The 22,576-nt window shown below is 41.9% G+C and overlaps 1 protein-coding gene across 1 annotated transcript in view; it reads right to left on the bottom strand.

Annotated features, from left to right (window-relative positions):
• FAM91A1 (family with sequence similarity 91 member A1) overlaps window positions 1-22,576 on the bottom strand; it is a 152,074-nt gene that overhangs the window by 4,821 nt on the left and 124,677 nt on the right. The window contains exons 19-24 of the mRNA XM_029591984.1: window positions 13,914-13,986; window positions 11,824-12,006; window positions 8,015-8,122; window positions 4,764-4,847; window positions 1,318-1,441; window positions 602-671 (exon numbers count right to left, since the gene is read on the bottom strand). Coding sequence (XP_029447844.1) covers window positions 602-671; window positions 1,318-1,441; window positions 4,764-4,847; window positions 8,015-8,122; window positions 11,824-12,006; window positions 13,914-13,986 — 642 coding nt within the window. The remainder of the gene's footprint in view (window positions 1-601; window positions 672-1,317; window positions 1,442-4,763; window positions 4,848-8,014; window positions 8,123-11,823; window positions 12,007-13,913; window positions 13,987-22,576) is intronic.

The raw sequence follows: 22,576 nt of genomic DNA, 5'->3' as shown, positions 1-22,576 counted from the left end.
CACTGCTGCTTTAAGCAGATTTGAAACCCACTGCATATTCAGCAGCCGTCACCAAAATTAAATAAACTCCAAGGGCAAGCAATGCTCCTTAATTCTTCCCGGTCTCTTCTGCTTCTCATCAGCTGCCTGAGGGTTTGAGCGCCACTGCAGCCCTCACCTTCCCCAGCAGAATGCGGAAGCACAGCCCAAAGTCTTGGTTTATGGCACATGAGGAGGAAGCCTGGAGTTTCACTTTGCAGCAACCCGAGGGTTTCATTTTTAAAGGCTGCTCCCAGCCCTAGCTTCACCATGAACTCTTATGACAAAGAGCGAAGCCTTACTTGGAAACCGTGCTGTGCTCTGCTGCTCATGCCGGCTATCAGAGCGCATGCGCCATTCCCTTTACACTAACAGAACCGTATGCTGTGTGTCCCCCGTACACCCTTGTAGTGGAAAAATGTTAAACTAATGCCTAGTGAGCTGATTCAAGCACTGTATGAGGCCAATAACCAGCTGTACTATTGTTAATTCAGCCTTTATAAAATAGCTAACATGCAGGGCTCAACCCCATCATATTTTTATGGTCAAGTGAGTTATGTATTTGTTTTGTTTTTATCTTTACCTGGAATGACTGAACAAAATTAAGAACCTGCAGAGAAAGCTTTCGGCTGGAATGTAAAAGATTTTGAAGGCTGTGAAAAAGAACAATGAATATACAATAAGCAACAAATTAAAGCAAGCAAGACCAAAAAATGCAGAAATCTGTACAGAACAGCTGGCTGACATTTTTTCTGGGCTGGGAAAAAAGGACCTATTAATCTCAGTCTACAGGACAAAGACAGGGTAGGAGATTCCTAGCATGGACTACTCAGTGGCTGATTCACAAGTGCAACAGGAGCTACTAGATCTTGGTGTAACAAAAGAATATGCAATTCCAACTACAGCAACCTGTATGTTCAAGCACATGCACTCGGCCACATTGACTATATCATCTCATAAAAGAGAAGAGCTCTTTCTTGCTGAATGCATGCTCTGTCAGAGTGAGCGTGCATCTGTGAACAAAGACAATACCATGGTGGACATAAGATGGCAAGCGTGACTGTCTGCCTTTCAAACCGCAAGGACGATATACTTTGGCGCAGGCAACAGGAATTCTGAGACCCATAAATGTTGCATTCAGAAACTGAAAGCTTTCCTGCACCACCCCTGAACTCAGCTCTTGAAATACAACGAGATGCCATTACAGCTCTCAGACTGCTGCCAAAGCACATGTCCAGGTCTAGATAGCAAATTATTGACATTCATCATGAACCTTCAACATATGCAAATGCATTTCACCTTTCTTTCCCACAAAGTCCATGGGCAGCAATCTTCTTGCAGACGCTCCTGTTCAAGTCGGAATTGAAAAGTGGAATTCCAAAGCACAGTTCCAGTGGGACCCACTCCTGCTCTGTGGTGGATACTGAAGAACGTAAAGCATTAAAGAAAAGCACTGCTAGACTCCCATTCATCCTTCCATCAATGCAACGCGAGAGAACTGATCCTTTTTAAAAAGGTATTCCTAGCTACTTAACCACCGACTTACAGTTTAAAAATCTTATTTCAGTTTTCAATGTAATAAAACAAAACTAAGTTAGGGAGGCACTACCGTTACAAAAAGGAAAGGTCAAAAGAAAAAGTGATGGACCTAGCGGGGAAAAAATAAAGCACAAGAAGAATTTTGCATAAATAAAATACATATAAAAAACAATTAAAATGATTAAACTTCTATCAAAAAGCCACTTTATACATTTTTCTTTAATTTTTTGTATAATTAACTGTATGTAAACCCCTGTGGGTGGAGTCCTCCTGCTAGAGGTGATGGTGACCCATGGTAAGGTGCAGCTGTAAATTAGGAGCTCAGAAATCCCTCTTCTCTTATTGGATTAGGGATGGAGGTCCAAAACCCTCCCAATCTAGTCTCCCAGAGATAAGGAGGGAAAGCAGGGATAATAGGAAAGGGAAATTGGGTAATGATTAAATAACTGGATTGTATCCTTTTTCTTTTAAAAATTTACAATATTATAAGAGCAATCAAAATGCTGGCAACAAAAATATATCACTTTCTACAACAGATACAAACTTCTTTGTTCTAGAACTGGTTCTATCATATGATCTGTGAAACTATACCACATGTGTAAAATACATTTCTTCCTTCCATTTTATCCTAGTATTACTATAACTTGTTTTAACTATTGTTATATATTAAAGGAATTGGATTCTTTGTGTTTCTTTTTCTTTTCTTTTACAGTGTTCCTGTCATTGTATGAGGACAGTTATTAAGTATGCTCTTAATGTCTCTACTTCTTTCTTTTCCTCTGTGTGCATTATATTTTATTTAACAGCTGTTCAAGCCTGAGACTTCACAGTCATGTCCAGTGCAGGTTACAACATTCATAAATGCAATACAATCAAAATACATAAAATAATATAATAATCATAAAACAAAATACATACAAGCTACCCTACAAAATAATGCCTTTAATTTTTTTCTAAAAACTCAAAGACCAGGTTCCCTTCGTAAATCTATAGAAACATGATGGCAGAAAGACCTCATGGCCTATCTAGTCTGTCCATTCTCCCAGTTATTTTAGCATTGTAATTCTCATCACTTCATTAGAGATCTCCTGTATTTATCCCATACTTTCTTGAATTCAGTTACTGTTTTGTCTCTGCTGCTTCCACTGGAAGGCTGTTCCACACATCCACCACCCTCTCTGTAAAGAAATATTTCCCAAGATTACTCCTGAATTTACCCCCTTTCAACCTCATCTCATGACCCCTCATTCTAGAGCCTCCTTTCCATTGAAAAAGGCTCACCTCCTGTGGACTGTAACTAGCATTCTGATCTGACATCTTAATTGAATTGGTAGGCAGTTCAGATCCTTAATATCAGGGGTTATATGTTCCCTGTTCCCAACAAAATCTGTACTGCTGCATGTTTATGAGAGTCAAGAATCCTAACATCATAAGAAATTGCCATACTGGGTCAGACCAAGGATCCATCAAGCCCAGCATCCTGTTTCCAACAGTGGCCAATCCAGGCTACAAATACCTGGCAAGTACCCCAACACTAAGTAGACCCCATGCTACTGATGCCAGTAATAGCAGAGGCTATTCCCTGTAGTCTGGGGCTAGTCACCCTACCAGGGATACAAGCAGGGTTTAGTTTCAAGGGAAACAGCCTGAAACACAGTTCTGCCACTTCTTTTCAGAAAGAGGCAGAGCTGCAGGGGTGAGCCTGGAGCAAAGAACAGCTACCCTGCTCCTTAATCTAGCCCCTTCTCTCCTGTTGTTCCCTTCCTCTCTTACAGGGAAGGGTAGGGGAACGAGCGATACTGAAGCAAATACTGCAGAAAAAGAACAGACCCAAAAAGGGGGTTAATTAGCACCAGTTTTTTATTTTAAGAGCTCTACCCTGGCCTTGATGACAGCTCACAAGTTCCAAACTTGTGCTCATTCAACCCCCTTTGTCTCTGTTATCCAGGGCTTAATTTCTGATGTAACAAGCCAGAAAGGCCTACTGCTCCTTCTTTTCAGGACCTAAGGAGGCACAGTAGAGTCAAGCTGTATAAATCAATTCTGGCGCCCCCACAGAAATGGAGCAGAGCTGGCATTGTAAATCAGTTCCAGCTCCATGCAGAACTGCATGGAGCAGACTGCGGTGGCACAGATGCCCCAAAGAGAAGTACAGCAGAGTGTGTTGGAGATGCTTTGCTCAGACAGAATCAGTCATATGGCTTAGAGTTTTGTGCAATTTCCTGTCACAACTGAGGAGGCAATGGAGGAAAGACAGCAAAGGTTGAAGAGATAATACCTGTCAGTCCCACTGCTTCTACTGCTACTGGGTGTTTACGCATGTGTGTGTGTAGGGAGTGTTTTAGCACTGGCACCCCCTTATCTGTCACTCCCTGGCATATAACCCATTACAGTAATCAAGTTGGCCGAAGAGTATGGTCTGCAATATGGACTGAAACATTTTAATAGGAAGTATCCACTTGAGTGGCCTAAGCACCTTCGATTTAAAGAAACCAGTATTAAGCAGGCAAGATAACTGCAGCTTCATAGTTAATCCGGAATCCAATGTTATGCACAAATTCTGTACTTCAGAGCATACTGGAATACGTACCCCAGCTCTGCATTTCGGCCTACCCATAATACAGTGGTCTTTGCCATATTAAGCATCAGGTCATTAGATGACCAATCGTTAATAATCCCCATATAGGGCTGACATAATACTTCTGGGAGGGCTTCATTCTTTCCACAAGGCATAAAACTGCACATTTTCTTGTTCTGTCTCTATGTCAATATCTGAGTTCTTTGGTTATTTTAAATTTTCCTGGTGCATGCCTGTTAGTGTGCACACACTGGGCCTGATTTTCAGAAGTATTTACATTTGTAATACTGGGTTTTACACGTGTAAATGCACTTTACCCATGTAAGTGGGCTTTTGAATTTTTCTACAATATATGCAATGGAATTGCCCATATGATTTACCTGTGTTAGTGTACTTTGTGCATGTAAATGACTTTTGAAAATTGCTACAATAATATGTTACATTTACACATGTAATTCCTTAGAAGATTCACCTATTTATTTTGTTTTACCACAATTCTGCTGCTAGAGAGCGTTGCAGTTACTGAGTTCGGGTTCGATGTAACTTTGTGGGGTGCATCCTCCGTTCTAGTCTTTGTTCTTCTTCCTACTACACAACTTTTTAATCAACTCAAAAAAGGAAAACTTGCCTGTTACTCTATCTCCTTTATTCTTCCGATCCTCTACCGTGTTCCCTGATGTGTCTCTCGAGAAGTCTGGTTGTACTCTCTCATCTATTTATTCAAAAATAACAGATAATTTGTCTCCACTCTTGTTTTTCATTGAAAAAACACCTTAAGTATAAGAAATGTTCCTTAGAGTGTCTACTTATTAATTCGGTTAGCAAAAGCTTGACACTGATCTTTTACAGTTGCAAGACAGCTAGTGGCACCTTTATCTGTTGTCAAGTACACCCTCAGGCTTTATTTGGGCAGAGGCTTGCTTGTATATATTCTCCCTTATCACTGTACTTAATTACCAATAAGGTGATATCATTCTTTTAGAGATCTTCGGTGTGGTCAGCAAAATGTCATTTATCAACCTCTCTTTTGCAGCCAAACACCTATCACAGCTGATAATAAATGCATGCGGATCAGCTTATTCTTAACTAACTAAATCTCCCTGTACTTTAAATCAATTCTCATTAATTATAATCACTCACTTTCACAGCCAATAAAGATGTTCTTTCAGTGATTTTTTTTTTACTTTTTATTTTAAAGCAACTTCTGCTGACCTGAATACAAAGTAGCCAAGCTGGAGTCCACTCTCAGGATGCTCTGTCTCAACTCTAAACTGTACTTCAACAAAAGAGTGTTACTGTGTCCATACTCATGTGATGTTTCTGAGCTATTTCTTTGGACACACTTGTGAGTCTCTGAGATTTTAACCCTTTAGCACACATAAGCATATCATGAGCATATTTTTGATACTTTTGATGTTTGCAAATGTTGTCCTGGGGTCATGGGAGCTGGTCACTTATTTTTAGTGTCCTTACTGTGCCTCTTTACATTGTGGTCCGCTAGGTTATTATAGCTAGGGGAACCTTTGAGCAGTCCATGCTGTTTGGAAAGTTGGTCAACGCTAGTTTAGCTAGGTGTACTGTGGTGAAAACCTGGATCAGACCAGAGAAACCTGTCTGGACCGGAGATTTTTTGCGCAAAAACTATATGCTTTTAAATTATTTTTTTTTCTCAAAGTTAATGAAGCATTTAATTTAAAGATATTATGCAATGTTTGTTTGTTTAGGTCTTAAAATACCTTTCGAGGGCAAAAAAACAGCCCTTCCCAGAAACAACTATTTTAAATTTTCTGTATGCTGTTTGCTTAAATAAAAGGTCAAATTAGGATCCCTGTCACTTAATTATAGGTTTCCCCATACTTTATTTAAATCATTGTAATGGTTTTCAGGCATTTTAATCACTTTATATGGACTTATGGAACATCAACATTTTTAGTTGTTTTTAACTCTTAAAAAAAAAAGTCAGCTTTGAGGCCAGGACGCATCTTCTGAGCACCCCTTTCATGTGTTCTGCACTTAATTTAATGTATTTTGGCTTCTTTTTAACTTATTAAATAAAATTAGCATCAGGGATTATTTCGAGGCTTTTAAAACTTGCAAGGCCCTTTATTTGACACCCCCAACTTGAAATCGAGGGTTTATTTTAAATTAGCTTATTTTTCTTTATTTTTAACTTTTGATTTTGTTTTAAGCAGGGCCATGAACCCGGGGAGTGTCGTCAAGCTGATGTCACTGCCAGTCCAGACCTGCTCTCCTCTCTTCAGCTCCAGATTCTTCCCCAAAGCTCCCGGAGCCGTGGCCAGTTATATCTTTTAGACAAACCATGGCAGCATGAGTGCTCTGTTGCTGCCACTGCGGTTGAGGAAAGGCACTGCCAGGAGCCGCATGAGAAAGTTATAGCGCTCCCGCAGCTGGCTGGGGCTAAACGCTGGCTTTTCTTCCCTCTCCCTGTCTACCCTCGTAGCCCCCCTGAAATATGACCCCTGCACTAAATCACAACATGATCTTTGTTTCTCTGATCTTCCCTGCGGCTGCCTGTGCCAGTTCGGGACCCCCTCGACAAAAGGTAATGTTTTTAATTTAATCCATTTCAGACCAAATGATTTAATTTTTTTTGTATTCACAGCTTTTTTTTTTTTTTAATTACATATACAATACATGAAACCAAACCCAAAGAAAACAACAATCTGAGATATCTGCATAAATAAAATCAAATAAAAGAACAGATTCAAGAATAAAACTGGAAGTCACAACAAGAAACATCTTAATTTCTTGTGTACAAGATATTGCCCCAAATTATGTCTCAAAAGTTAAAGGAGATTGTTGCCCTGTGGATTAGTTTTTAACACTGGAACATCCTTGTAGATTTTCACTGCTCTTTAGGATCAAATATAATCTGAACTTCTCACTATAAAAGTCCTGCAAGGAAGTAAGAAGTTCCTCCACATGAGTGAACTATGCAGGATCTATCACTAAGAGTCATTAGTGGGATTATCTATCAATCTGGAATATCTCCAGTGTGCTTCTAGAGACTGCACAAACACTGAAAAAACAAACAAACCTGTAGTGTAAAATCCTTATATCTTTTTAAAATATTCCCCTGAACCTGGCATTTGTGCTGAACCATGGCCATTTCGGAATTTCAATTTTATTACGTGAGTTATTTTATTTGGTTGTATTTATGCAGACAAGTTTTGAATCTTTGAGTTCAATTTTATTTATTGTATGGTTTACAAATTTTGGTTTTCTTCTTTTTGTATAATTATTAAATGGCTTCTTATGTTTTGATTTTTTTTTTTTTTGCAATTCTTACTTTTTGTGATAAAATACAACAGTCTCCCAAAATCAAATCTGCATACAAGCAACAGTATCTGAGAGTATGAAAGCCACTGGAGGAAAGCAGACTTTTAGTTCTTCAAGCTAGGCAAGTTTGTTCCATTAGGGCAGCATGAGAGTTTATCTAAAAGATGTGCATAATTAATCAGGCGCATACACATATGGTGCTTGAAGAGGAACAGAAGCAAAAGGAAAAGGGAAAAACAGATGAGATGGTGGAGAAGGGAGGAATAAACCCCAGATAAACAGAGGAGGAGGAAAAAGAGAAACTAAGGCAGGTGGAGGAAAGGGGAATGGAAAAAGAAATGTAGCTACACAGCATATTACAGTCACAGATATAGCTGAAGAATGCAGCAAGACACAGCCTTCTTTTAGGGCCTGATTTTAAAAAGGAATTACTCGAGTAAAACTGAGTTTTATTCAAGTAAATGGCCCTTTACCCATGTAAGTAGGCTTTTGAAAATTGCTACAATATAGTAGTTACTTTTTCAGGCATAACTCCTTTTGAAAATTACCCCTTTAGCTTAGCCAGGATATCACTTTTACCTTCAGTGCTTTGCTTGGTTACAGAATCAAGCGCCGTTTCTTCAGCCACCATCTCAAAGGACTCAGTGCTGCCGTTCACATCTGACCCCGAAGCCAGCTCACATTCTCCTAGAAGAGGAGGAGATTTGGTAAAGCCAGTTACTTTTCACTAGTGGAAAAAGCTGCTCAAAATGTCGGCTGAACATTATACACAGCGACGGCCTCCATTGCTAGTCAGGTTAAAATGTAGAGTGCAGGGTTCAGCACTATGGGCAAAATGAGAATTTCCCTTCCTATCAGTTCTTTTTCCATTAGTGCCCTCAATATTCGAGATCTGTAGGCAGTACTGCTCAGGGACTAGGATTGAAGTCAACCACCTCAAACCAAAGTGTTCTCACAGCACTCCTCCTTCCTCCTCTTACAGCAATTCAACGTATTTATTCATTTGATAATATTCCACTTTTCAGGCACTTCAAAGTGGATTGTATTCAGGTACTGTAGGTATTTCCCTATCAGAGGGCTTTCAATCTAATATGGAGATTTATGAAGTTGCAATAGGGCTATAATTTATTTATTTTACTTAACAGCTTTTCTATACCGATATTAGTAGACATATCATCCTGCCATTTGGAGTAACATGCCTACAGGCCTCAGACTGGAACCCTGCCTGACAACCTTTAGAAAAAAACTTAAGACTTGGCTTTTACATCAAGCCTACCCTTAATCACCTAAAACCTCCGATTCACTAACTAATCAGACTCCGGTTACTCAACTAGACGTCCCCATCTAGTGTCACCTGCTATGTAGTTTATCCCTGCCGCTCCTTATTTCTGGCTACCCTAGCCCCCAAGTTTGATCTCCTTGTTCTATGTAACTTTAGCTCTTGTTGAATTGTTTGTTAAGTTAGACCCCTTGTTCCATGTAAACTGATTTGATACGGTCCTTTCATGAAGGCCGGTATATAAAAGTGTTAAATAAATAAATAAAATATTGGTTTACATCAAAACAAAAGTTGGAAAATACATTTAACAGGGGCGGGACAGGGGATAGCATGAAGGAGCAAGTAGCAACAGAAGTGCTGCAATTAAAAGAAGGCTGTAAGGGTGAGCCTGAGGAAAAGAGAACTGAGAGAAGGCAAACTAGTGAGTAACAAATTAAAGTAATGTCAAGGAAACATATTAAACATATTATCTATAAATACTGTAATACTATAATACATGCTAAATACTGATAAATGCTGTTTATTTCAAGATATAGCCCTATCACAGCAATATAGTGTGTTGTATATGGCTAACAACCACCCCCTATTAGTTAGTTGCTTTGCATGCTTAAAATCTTTCAGGGTAATTTTAAAAGGAACATGCTGATCGGCGCATGAGCGGAGAGACGCTGCAATTTTAAATTGTGCTCACAAGTACGCGTGTATCATTTAAAGTACCCATCTCGCACGTATTTTGGCTAGGGCTTTAGCGGCTTTTCAATGCCTGTGCAGGCAGATTTTAAAATATGCTCGCACGAGGGAAAAAAACCCAACAGGTTTTCCCAAGTAGTCCAGGTCATATCAAGGTCTTTAAGACCCCTCTGGTTCTTCATTCTGCAAGCCTTCCCCCCACCCCCCCACTTGACTCTGAACCCTCATGCTGTGCTAAAATCCTAAAACCTGAGATCTCCAGACTTGCTCCTCATCAGGAGTTATGCAGATAATAAATCAACACGCACCATGATCAGTTGTAAAATATGGACTTAAGCATGTAAGTCTTGGCCCCTACCCAGAACGCCCACGCCCCGCCCTTTTTCTGGCCCTTCTTCTTGACCCGCACACGGGTACGTACGCATGTGATTTGAGGCTCCTTAAAATGTGCGTGGCTCGAGCTAGGCCCACATATGCACGCACGTGGCTGTTTCTGTGCAAGCAACACTTTTAAAATTGTCCCATTATAATGCATTCAAAGCAGCGAAGGAATAGTAAAGCATTATTAAATCAAACAATGCGGTTTATATACATTTTTCAGCCACGATATTTTATCTACAGCTTTGCTGAAAATAGCATTCTAGGACAAAAACGCTGGTACTCCAACCCTGGATCCCACCCCACCCCTCTACCTTTAAAAATGACATTGCTGGACAGTTAGGACACCGAGTGCCCCTAGTCCCAGGAGGTGCCATTTTTCATGATAGGGGGTGCCATTTTCCTTTGTCCACATGGTAAGAAAATGGTGCTGACCTGGCCCTCCAACTGTCCACCAATCTTGTTTTTAAATGTAGGGGGTTCAGAGGTGTCCAGGGTAGAGGGCATTAGCCCACCAAGCTATTTTTGGAGGGGGTTGGAGGGGGAAGGGAAAGGAGGGGACCCTAACTGCCTTGAAAGTTTATGATAAGAGGGGGACCTGGTGAGAGTGGGGCTTCTTGGTGGTGCGACAATTGATTAAAGGAGAGGAGCAGTTATTGGAAGGAGGGTGTCTGAATTGAATGGGGAGGGTATTAGGCAGGAGGCGGGGTGTCACCAAATCACAGAATCTTTATTTTTTCATACACTTTTTTTTTTTTTTTTTTTTAAGCGGGGCCTCATTTGAGGTGGAATGAGTGGGGGGTCTAGTAAGATAACTTAGGATCATCATATTGTCTGATCTAATTCTTGTATATCTGTGATGAATCTGATCTTAAATTCCTTTCCTCTAGAAACCAAGCATTTCATCATATGCACCCATAACTCGCTTGAGTGAGAGCTGCATAGAAATTATGACTGTAAAATTAAAAAAATGGATAGAAGACACTCGTGAAAGAGCTACCAAAATTGTGCCAGTCCTGTGATGCAAGACTTGAAGACCTAATTATGTATAACCAACAGGAGAGGAGGAATATGAGAGGGACATTCAAATGCCTCAAAGGCAAAAATGCATAAGCAGCAAGCACTTTCATCATATGAGATGCAACACAGAGAAGTATTTCTTCATAGAAAGCATGGTGAATGCATTTCTCTCAGTATCTGTATTTAAGAGAGCATGGGATAGGCAGAGAGAAACTATAGCGTTGAAAGTCTGCAGTATGCAGCCATTTTGGGGAGGAGTGGTCTAAAATATGAAAATAAACAAAACAGCGTGGATCTGTTTTTCTTTTTCACATTTCCTTGCATTTTGACAGGTACCATGCAGATGATCAGAATTCCATATTTCCATAAAGAATCTGTGGGTAACCTGCAGGCATGCATAAGTAATACGACAGGCTTCATATGGAACAGATAACATACCCCTAATTCTCATGAAGCTGCCCACAAAAACACTGTCGTGTTCCGTAGACCTGCCCATGGACCACCCATAGGAAGCATCAGTGCTTCAGACGGAGCAGACATCACACTTCATGATCCATCCACAAGGAGCATCATTGCTTCATGTGCAGTTGCCTGCAGACTCTCCACAGGGAGTATCTCAACTTCGCATGCAGCTGAAAGAGGACCGTCCATAGCAAAGGCTCATTGCTTCATGTGAAGCTGATCACGGGCTGCCGATTGGGAATGCTGCTGCTTCACAAGGAGCTGTCCATGGACTGGCCAACAAATACTGCACAGAAATTTGTAACTTTTTACAGGTCGGCAATGCACTACAATTTGCTGGATGGAAAATATCTATTACACAGCAAACTATTTAAAATGTTTCTAAAGGAAACTGTACTTTCTCGCAGCGTATTGTTGAAAAGCCCCTTCTGGGGCTGTGGATGAGTTGTGATAACTTAGATTAAGTGCTTTTCTTCCCTTAAGAATTGCCATAAAACATATTGCAGGCTCAGACATCTACTTAAAACGATGTTTAAAATATTAAGCTGACTTCATCTACCCATGTTCAGCAGAAGTGTATCAGCAACCAAACCCTTTTCCTCAGAAGCATCGCTCAGCTTTCGCAGGTTCCCAGGCCTGGAGGGGTTGAGCATGGTGACGTAGCCACAAAAATGCCGCAAATCCACCTTTTCCTGCAGTGTTCTCAAAGCCAGATGAGCTCCCATGTTGAAGCGGGAAAAATCTGGGATGGAAAGAAAAACCGCATAAGCCACAGATTAATCTACTATATCCTTTTAACAGAAAAGTTTCCTATGTTTGTTTAGATGAGGGGGGGGGGGGGGGGGGACCTGCCAGTGTTAGTATTTAATGAACGAGTTGTTCCTCTAGGACAGAAAAAAAATATATTCACGAAAGCCGAAGAACCCAAAGACTGGCCAATGGATTCCAAAAAATAACAAAACAGGAGGAGGATTCCTGAGCAGTGCTTCGGTTTCTCTGGCCTGACAGTGCTGCATGATTGGTGCTCAGAACTATCTGGGGAGAGGATTTTTCAGGTATTGCCATCATTGCCCAGTTCAGCACTGCATCAGAGGTGGCTTGAGAATTTTGGCTTACCCGTGGGCCACAGTAACAGGCAGGCTGTAACACCTAGCCTCTTATGGGAGGTGGGGGAAGGAAAGACAGACAATGAGAGAGTAAAGAGACCTCAGAGCTGACTCCTGAAAGAAGCCCAACACTTTGGAATTCTCTACCCGAGATGCTATGTTCCATACCAGACAGAAAGAGATTTAAAAGTGCGCTAAAAACATGGCTATTCAAAAATGCAAATAACCTAACTTAAAATCATCAGAATGCAGAGAACTACAATAAGAAAGACAAGAGAAATCAACTGAAGCATGAGGAATACATTTAACGAGTGAATGGAAGAACCTCAACACAATGTATTGATTTATATGTGAAATCTGTTGAATCATTATCTGTTTCTGTACCTCTCGCCTTATGCCGTAGATCTTTAGATAATGTTAACAGAACATTTCATTTAATGCCTGTTGATGGATACTACCTCTGTAGCCCGTCCTTATTTGTTGATACATAGCTGTGAATGTTACAACGGTATATAAAATATCCAAATAAATAAGATCTTAAATTAAAAACTGTGGTTGCTGGGTTAGTCCATTTGAATTTGCAGAATTAAGGGTTAAAGTAACAAGCTCTAGATCAGAGCTTTCCAAACTTTTCATGTTGGTGACACACCTTTTAGACAAACATAATTTCACGACATGGTAATTCAGTCTACTAGTAAACCAGAGGTTAAAGGTTAAACGAACGAAACATATTTCGACAATTTATGTATGTTTCCTTAAATATATACATAAATAAAATGTTTCACGACACAACCTATCTCATGAAAACCTTAAATTTATATTAAAAATATATATTCCAAGATTCATGTTATTGTTATAATTTATGAGAAACAATAATAAAACAAATTGTCTGTCCCCCACACACTCTTCTCTCTCCTCCCCCCCAGCACATGTCTGGCCCCCACACACTCATATCTCTCCCTCTCAAGCACATGTCTGTCCCCCCAGCACGTTTGCCCCCCACTCACTCATCTCTCTCCCCCCCAGCACATGTCTGGCCCCCACACTCATGTATCTCGTCTTTTTGATTGTTGCCAGTTAAGTGCTTCACTCCCTTCCATGATCACCAGACACTGCTGCTTGCAGTCAGTACTCCTCATGGCCAGGCCTCATCGGCAGCAGCAGCCAATGCAAGGATGGCTGGGCTCGTTCCACCCACCAAGCCCCCCCAAAAAACGCGATTGACAGCAAAAATCACCCAATAATAAGCAACCCATAAACTGAAAAAAAAAAGTGAATCTCTAGAAAAAAAAAAGCCCAAACTCGCATCAGAGTTGACCGGGCTTGCGCGACACACCTGCACACTGCAGGCGACACACTAACGTGTCCCGACACACAGTTTGGAAAGCTCTGCTCTAGATGATACCACATGCAATAAATGGCCCCATAAAAAGTTATCACCTACAACTTGTTTGTTGACCTCTAATTCTATAGTGCATTAAAAGGTAATTTTAAACCACAATATGATACAAATTTAGAAAGATGACTGAATGCACCACATTACCTCCCTGCAGTTCTGCTTCATCAAATGGGAAAGAGACGTGCACAGTTTCCCCTATTCCACACATTCCATGTCCCTGAGCACCCAGAGAGAGAGAATAACATCAATCAGAGGTGAAGTTTGAACAGAGAAACACAACAACATAGTAAATGCTGGTACATAAAGACCAAATTGGTCCAGCCTGACTGCCTAGCTGATATTTGTTCACTCTGGGTAGATAACTATATAAATTCCCAGATGCAGCACACCACCAGCTCTCCATCCCCCATGTCTTACACTTACCACTCTCCACATCTGTTGCAAGTATGCCCAAAATCTGTAAAGTGCTAGCCTTCACCACCTCCACTGCTTAAGTACAGAACATCCATGATGGAACACTGGGGAACGGAGCTAGCAAGTTTACAATTAGTGTGCACATACAGTGGCTTGCAAAAGTACCGGTGTATGATCCCCTAAAAAGTCAGCAGATTTGTGTGGATTACAAATGACAAACAGATTGTTCCAGACAGTATGTTTATTGCAAACCAGCATGCTCTTAAAGTAAGTCACAATTCGTTATTTCTCTGCATTTGTTGTAAAATAAAATTAAAAGCTGAAAAATGCTGCTTGCATAAATATTCAACCCCCGGGCTGTGGAAGCTCCAAGTTTAAACAGATGAAAGATACTGCCCTAACTGGCTTACAATTGGCTTCTATCTGTGAATCATTAAAAAGATCAGTTTTTCTGGCTAAAAGACCCCTAATTCACAAGCTAACCAACAGTACTGGAATCTGAGAACTGTGGAAATGAGGACCAAAGAGTATTCTAAGGCCGTAGTTCTCAACCTTTTTTCAGTCGGGACACAACTGACGGATGGCTCTCACATGCGTGCCACACTGCTCATTACAATCTACGGCGGAAATAAAATTAAAAAAAGGCCCTGTATTACTTTTATTGTTAAGAATGATACGTGGGAAAAATAAGGGTACTCTCTCTGAACATAAATTATATAAATAGTAAATATCCCATACCAGAACAGCACCACCTTCCAGCACAATAGTAAGCATATGAAATAATAATGAAAGTTAAGTATTGATTTTTTAGAAGATATTTTTTATGCTATTTTATAGATTGTATTTTAAGAATGATTTCATTTATTTATGTATATTTCATTTTGTTTATATTTATATAGCTGTTTTAAAATATCTTAAATAAATAAACAAACCACCTTAACTAAAAAAAGGCAACACTGAAAATATTACACCAGACCTTAAAACTCCAATACACCACCTATTAGGAAAACAGAACAAGCCAGGCTGCTAAAAAGGCCTACCCAGAAACTACACGCCAGCAGAATGCCTCACCTCAGTCACATGTGCAGACCCTCACCTAACAAAGAATAAAGAGACCATAAAGCATAAATAGAAACATGCAGTCAAAAACTGAATTGGAAACTGCAACAAGCCAGAGTCTCTGTATGCAATGCAACAAAGGAAAAAGAGAAATCACTAGTCCTCATAAAATAAAGCAAGAAATATAAAATCAATAGCAGTAAAACCATCATAATAAAAAGAACAGATTATTTCAAAACAGCTGATTAATGGAATATTCATCAATTAAAAACTCATAAAACATTTCTAGACACCAACAAAATATTTCAAAACAGCAGACAAAAAGATCCAATAATTAAAACTAATAAGGATTAAAAAATGCTCTGTTCTCCATACCTGGAAACGTTCAATTTCCAGGTGCCCTGAGATTATTGTGAATTAGGAAGGGGGGGGGGGGGTTGTTTGCAAATCTCTCCTTTCTCTCAGTCACACACAAGCTCGTTCTCTCACTTATACAGGCTCTCAATCACACAATTACACAAATGCTCTCACTTACATAGGCTCTCAATTACACAATTACACAAATGCTCTCACTTACATAGGCTCTCAATTACACAATTACACAAATGCTCTCACTTATACAGGCTCTCAATCACACAATTACACAAATGCTCTCACTTACATAGGCTCTCAATTACACAATTACACAAATGCTCTCACTTACATAGGCTCTCAATTACACACATGCACTTTCACTTACATAGGCTCTCAATCACACAATTACACACATGCACTTTCACTTACATAGGCTCTCAATCACACAATTACACAAATGTTCTCACTTACATAGGCTCTCAATCACATAATTACACAAATGCTCTCACTTACATAGGCTCTCAATTACACACATGCACTTTCACTTACATAGGCTCTCAATCACATAATTACACACATGCTCTCACTTACATAGGCTCTCAATCACATAATTACACACATGCTCTCACTTACATAGGCTCTCAATCACACACACACATGCTCTCACTTACATAGGCTCTCAATCACATAATTACACACATGCTCTTTCACTTACATAGCTCTCAATCACACAATTGCACACATGCTCTTTCACTTACATAGGCTCACACTCAATTGCACACATGCTCTCATTACATAGCTCTCAATCATAGTTACACACATGCTCTCACATAGGCTCTCAATCACACAATTAAACATGTGCTCTTTCACTTACATAGGCTCTCAATCACACAAGTACACACATGCTCTCACTTACATAGGCTCACAATCACTCAATTACACACATGCTCTCTCACTTACATAGGCTCACACTCAATTACACACATGCTCTCTCACTTACATAGGCTCACACTCAATTACACACATGCTCTTTCATTACATAGCTCTCTATCATAGTTACACACATGCTCTCTCACATAGGCTCACAATCACACAATTAAACACGTGCTCTTTCACTTACATAGGCTCTCAATCACTCAAATATACCCATGCTCTCTCACATGGGCTCTCAGTCACACAATTGCACACATGCTCTTTCACTTACATAGGCTCTCAAACACACAATTACACACATGCTCTCACTTACATAGGCTCTCAATCACTCACACACATGCTCTTTCACTTACATAGGCTCACAATCACTCAATTACACACATGCTCTTTCATTACATAGCTCTCAATCATAGTTACACACATGCTCTCTCACATAGGCTCTCAATCACACAATTAAACACATGCTCTTTCACTTACATAGGCTCTCAATCACACAAGTACACACATGCTTGCTCTCATTTACATAGGCTCTTAACCACACAATTGCATACTTGCTCTCTCTCTCATACACAAAGGCTCTTAATCATATATACACATGCTCCCACTTACACATATAGGCTCTCAATCACACTTACATACATATTTCTTTATCACACAAACAGGTTCTTAATCACACACTAATATACATGCTGTCACGCATACACACTCGCTCACTCACTCTCCCCACCGAACTAGCAGCAGCAACAGCTTCCTCCTCTTCCAGCCCTCGCGGCTTCGAGAAAGGAATCCCATAAGCTGTGAGGGTTGATGTTGCTCCTCGCTTTGCTCTGGGATGATGCTGCACTTCTTCGGGCCGACTCTACAGAGACTTTACCTAACAGGGTCTCTTCCTCCCATGTTCATGGCTGCTGCACTCCACTTCCTCTTCTGGGCCGCAGGGGGCAACAAGAAGAGACCATGCTGGTGCCACTGACTCCAGCACTCCTGCCACATTCTGCCTGGGCTTATAGCCCAGGCGGAGGAAGAGTTCCATTTCACTAGAGCAGGAAGAGCAGGTGGGCCAGCAGGGGACCGGGAAGTGTGACAAGACACTGCTGTTCTAAGGAAATTATAGATAAAGTTATAGACCTGCACAAGATAGGAAAAGGCTGCAAAATAATATCCAAGTGCTTGGATATCCCAGTGAGCACTGTTGGATCAATTGTGAGGAAATGGAAGCTGCATCATACCACACAGACAAGGCCGAACCTCAAAACTCAGCATCTGAGCAAAGAGAATTGTGAGGGAAGCCACAGAAAGGCCAGCAATCACTTTGAACAAGCTACAGAATTCAGTGGCTGAGACTGGAGTGGAGGTGCGATAGTCAATAATATCAAGAGCTCTGCATGCAATTGGCCTGCATTGGAGGGCTTATAGAAATAAGCCATTTTTTAAGAAAAAACACATCAAAGCACATCTGGACATTGCCAATAAACATCACAGTGACCCAGCTAAAATGTGGGATAAGGTTTTTTGGTTAGATGAGAAAAATGGAGCTTTTTGGCCAAAGTTCAGAATGCTATGTGTAGTGCAAACCTAATACTGCCCATTCCTCAGCAAACACCATCCCAACAGTAAAGTATGGGGGTGGTGGCATCATGTTCAGCAGGGATTGGGCATCTTGTTAAAACTGATGGATGATGCAATATACAGGAAGATACTTCAAGACAACCTGCTTCAGACTGCTAAAAAAAAAAAGACTAAAATTTGGGAGAAAGTTCACCTTTCAGTACACTAGGTCAATGATCTCAAGCACAAGGCCAAAGCAACACAGGAGTGGTTGAACAAAAAAAGTTGAATGTTCTACAATGGCCAAATCAAAATCTACATCTCAAATCAATCGAGAATCTGTGGCACTATTTGAAACTGCAGTCCATAAGTGTCATCCAACCAACCTGAACAACCTGGAGAAAATCTGCCAGGAAGAATGGGCACAAATCACTCCCAAACAGTGTGCAAAGCTGGTAGAAACTTACCCCAACAGACTTAAAAGCTGTTACTGAAGCCAAAGGTGGTTCTACCAAGTACTAGTCCAAAGGGGTTGCATACTTATGCAAGCAGCATTTTTCAGTTTTTAATTTTATTTTACAAAAAATGTGACTGAAAATTTACTTTAAGAGCATACTGGTTTGCAATAAACACACTGTATGAACACACTGCAATAAACACTGTATGAACAATCAGTGTACGTGTCATTTGTAATCCACACAAATCTGCTGACTTTTTAGAGGGTCGAATACTTTTGCAAGCCACTGTAAATACCATAGCTTCAATGTCCCATACACCCCAGGGAGCAACAAACAGGTTTCTAATACGAGGTATATTAAGACACCCCCCTCCCTGCAAAAAAACAAAACAGGGATGGAAAAGAATAGAAAAGGTGTAACTTATCCCTTCATCATAAAAAAAAAAATGAGAATGCTATTACAACCACAATAATAACCAGACTTAGCCAAGAAAGCAGAGTTCCTTGCTTGCACAACATGTGCTCTCCCAAGGACAGCAGGATGTCAATCCTAACACATGGGTGCCATCATCAAACGGAGTCCAGCATGAAAATTTGATTAGAAACTTTGAACATGCTCCACTGGGCATGTTCAGGCTGTCACACTACCATGTGACCATGAGGGAACCTAACGAACAGTGCCAACAGATAAAAACTGTTTTTGGTTGTTACAGGCTATTTACATATTTATTTTTTTTTAATAGGGGCAGACTGGAACCAAATTAATGGGCCCTTGGAGGGATGGAACTGGGTTTTACACCTCAAAGATTTCTCAGGACAGACTGATCAAACCTACTGTCACAACTAAACTCCCTGTCTAAAACAATAATGTAATATGAACGTGTGGAGAGAAATCCACATCGCAGCTTTGCAGATCACCTCCAAGAAGGCTGATCTTCGGTGGACTATTGACATTGCCATGGTTCTGACATTAGGAGGTCAAAGTTCAGCACCACTTAAGCCAGATAAATTCGGACAATTTGAATATCTGGCCGCATTCATCAGCCACCACTTAGCCAGGTAACTATTTATTCAGCTAAAGTTATCTGGCTCAATGATGGGCAGGACAGGGGCATTCTGTTATGTGGCTACTTATCTGGCTAATCTAATTTAGCCAGATAAGTAGCGATATTCAGACATATCCAGCTAACTATTATCTGCATATGTTCAGCAGCAAAGCTGCACTGCCAAAAATCCTGGATATGTTTATCCAAATAACTTGTGCAGCCAGACAGTAGCTGAATATGGACCTCCTTGAGCCTTAATGAATAAAGAAAGCAGAGCCATCTTCTATAATTATTAAATGTATAGTGAACGAAGAAGCGGCAAAACATATTTAAAACGTTGTCATTTTTAAACTCAAACAAATATATAGAAAAATACCATTTAATAATATGTAATCGAAGCCATAGCAATAGACATCAGGTGAATAAAGTGCAATAACCCGTCTGCAGTACATTCAGGCCTATCCAGTACCGAGCGGTAGGAAGAGCTGCGTTAGTGCCTACGGCACCCGCGGTTACCGCCCGCACAGTGCAGCTCACCTACCGCTCGATCCTGAACCCTAATTATATGTAAATGTAAGCCGCGTCCGAAAAGCCTTAGGCCCGCGCAACCCAGGATACTGGATAGAGCGCCTATACAGTATCCCGGGTGCGCGGGCCTAAGGCTTCACGCCACGCTGGTATCTGTCATTTCAAATGTCATTTGAAATGACAGATACCAGGAAGCAACGGCGAAGACAGTGCAGAAGCAACGGCGAAACGACTTTTCAGTGTCCCCCCTCCTCTCGGAGCAGGGCGCGAAAAGCTGCCTTGCTCCGGGAGGGGGGACACTAGCAACGGTGAAGCAACGGAGAAGACGGCGCAGAAGCAACGGCGAAACGACTTTTCAGTGTCCCCCCTCCTCTCGGAGCAGGGCGTGAAAAGCCGCCTTGCTCCGGGAGGAGGGGGGACACTAGCAACGGTGAAGCAACGGAGAAGACCGCGCAGAAGCAACGGCGAAACGACTTTTCAGTGTCCCCCCTCCTCTCGGAGCAGGGCGCGAAAAGCCGCCTTGCTCTGGGAGGAGGGGGGACACTAGCAACGGTGAAGCAACGGAGAAGACAGCGCAGAAGAAAAACTTACTTTTTTGCAGCCATCAGACATCAGCCATCAGCAGGAACACGATCTGGCTCCCGTAGCTCCTCCCAACAAAATGGCCACCTGCACGGGGAAAGCGTACAATTGGCCGCTGAAGACGTGACGTCACGAAGTCACGTCTTGAGTGGCCAATTGTACGCTTCCCCCGTGCAGGCGGCCATTTTGTTGGGAGGAGCTACGGGAGCCAGATCGTGTTCCTGCTGACGGCTGATGGCTGCAAAAAAGTAAGTTTTTCTTCTGCGCTGTCTTCTCCGTTGCTAGTGTCCCCCCTCCTCCCGGAGCAAGGCGGCTTTTCGCTCCCTGCTCCGAGAGGAGGGGGGACACTGAAAAGTCGTTTCGCCGTTGCTTCTGCGCTGTCTTCTCCGTTGCTTCACCGTTGCTAGTGTCCCCCCTCCTCCCGGAGCAAGGCGGCTTTTCGCGCCCTGCTCCGAGAGGAGGGGGGACACTGAAAAGTCGTTTCGCCGTTGCTTCTGCGCTGTCTTCTCCGTTGCTTCACCGATGCTAGTGTCCCCCCTCCTCCCGGAGCAAGGCGGCTTTTCGCGCCCTGCTCCGAGAGGAGGGGGGACACTGAAAAGTCGCTTTGCCGTTGCAGTCTCCGTGGCAGCCCCAGTCCGGACATCGGAGGGGGGCTGCAACGTTTTTTTCGCTTTTTTTTGGCGTCGGGAGTAGGGGAGAGGACTGGGGCTGCCACGGAGACCGGCACCCATGATCGCGGCCGGGGCAGGTGAGCGGGGGCTGGGGGAAAGCTTGCCATCTACCCTTACCCCTGCCTCTACCGCAGGGGTCAGGGTAGGCGGTAAGTTTGCAGGTTAAACGCGCGATAAAACGGCAGGGAAAACTAGCGATAGTCGGGGCGCGGGTTACTGGATGCTAGGGAATAGCTAATTCGCTCGTTTGCATGCAATATCGAGCTAATTCGCTCGTTTGCATGCAATATACATGCCGCGGGCGGAAGGGGTTGCCCGGGGAATTTAGGAAGCGGTAGGAGTAGGTTAAAGGGGATTCGGGATCGCAGGAAGGGCTAACGCGGCCAGAACGTGAGTTAAAAGCGGCTTAGGAGCAGGGTAAACGCGGCCGCACTTTACAGGATAGACCTGATTGTAAACAACCCTGCAATGGGCTGCAGATGGTGCCAGAACCACACCGATGTATCGATCATCTGCTAGTCAGCTGTACCTATACCTATTGTATCAATAGTAAACTTTTCTTAGCTGAATATAACTAACTTATCTTCAATGTGGAAAAATTGGCTCCCCCATGCAACTGGAACTCCAAAAAATGTTAAGATGCCGGGTTAAGAAGCAAGTATCAATAAAGCGTCCCTGAAGCAGGCAACGGCCTGTGTCGGGTTTCATTTGTTTGTAAGAGTATTGAATGGAGTGTATAGCATCCACATTGAAGATAAGCAACAGATATCAGGGCTCTGGCACCAGGTACCAGTATGGATTCCCAAATTAGCTGGACATCCATATGCAAGGCCTCTGATGTGGGTGCGCCGAGGCTCTGCATCTTTCAATCCAGGGTTTCCTGGATTTTCTTATCCAGTTCCTCATCAAAAATTGCCAATGCCAACACAGCCTGGGAAGCAGAAGTGGAGGACACATCGTCCTGGGATCCCAGAGGTGTAGCGTCAGCAGACACTTGGACCCTCATAGACTGATGCAATTCCCAGCACTGAATGAAGGATGAGCTCTCCTCACTCTGGGAACACTTCAGAAGATTCAAGGCTGCTGCCAGAATGTTCTCACTCACAGCATCGTTCATTGATGGAGATTGTTGCCACTGCTTCCTAGCCTTCACTCAATGCATGTCACTGAAGCTCTGCGAAGCTGAAATCAAAGAGGCTGAACTCTATTGCTCTT

The sequence above is a fragment of the Rhinatrema bivittatum genome, chromosome 2, assembly GCF_901001135.1.
Source record: "Rhinatrema bivittatum chromosome 2, aRhiBiv1.1, whole genome shotgun sequence".
Lineage (NCBI taxonomy): Eukaryota > Metazoa > Chordata > Amphibia > Gymnophiona > Rhinatrematidae > Rhinatrema > Rhinatrema bivittatum.
Note: the sequence above shows the minus strand (reverse complement) of the source record. Positions and strands in the feature narration are given on the sequence as shown.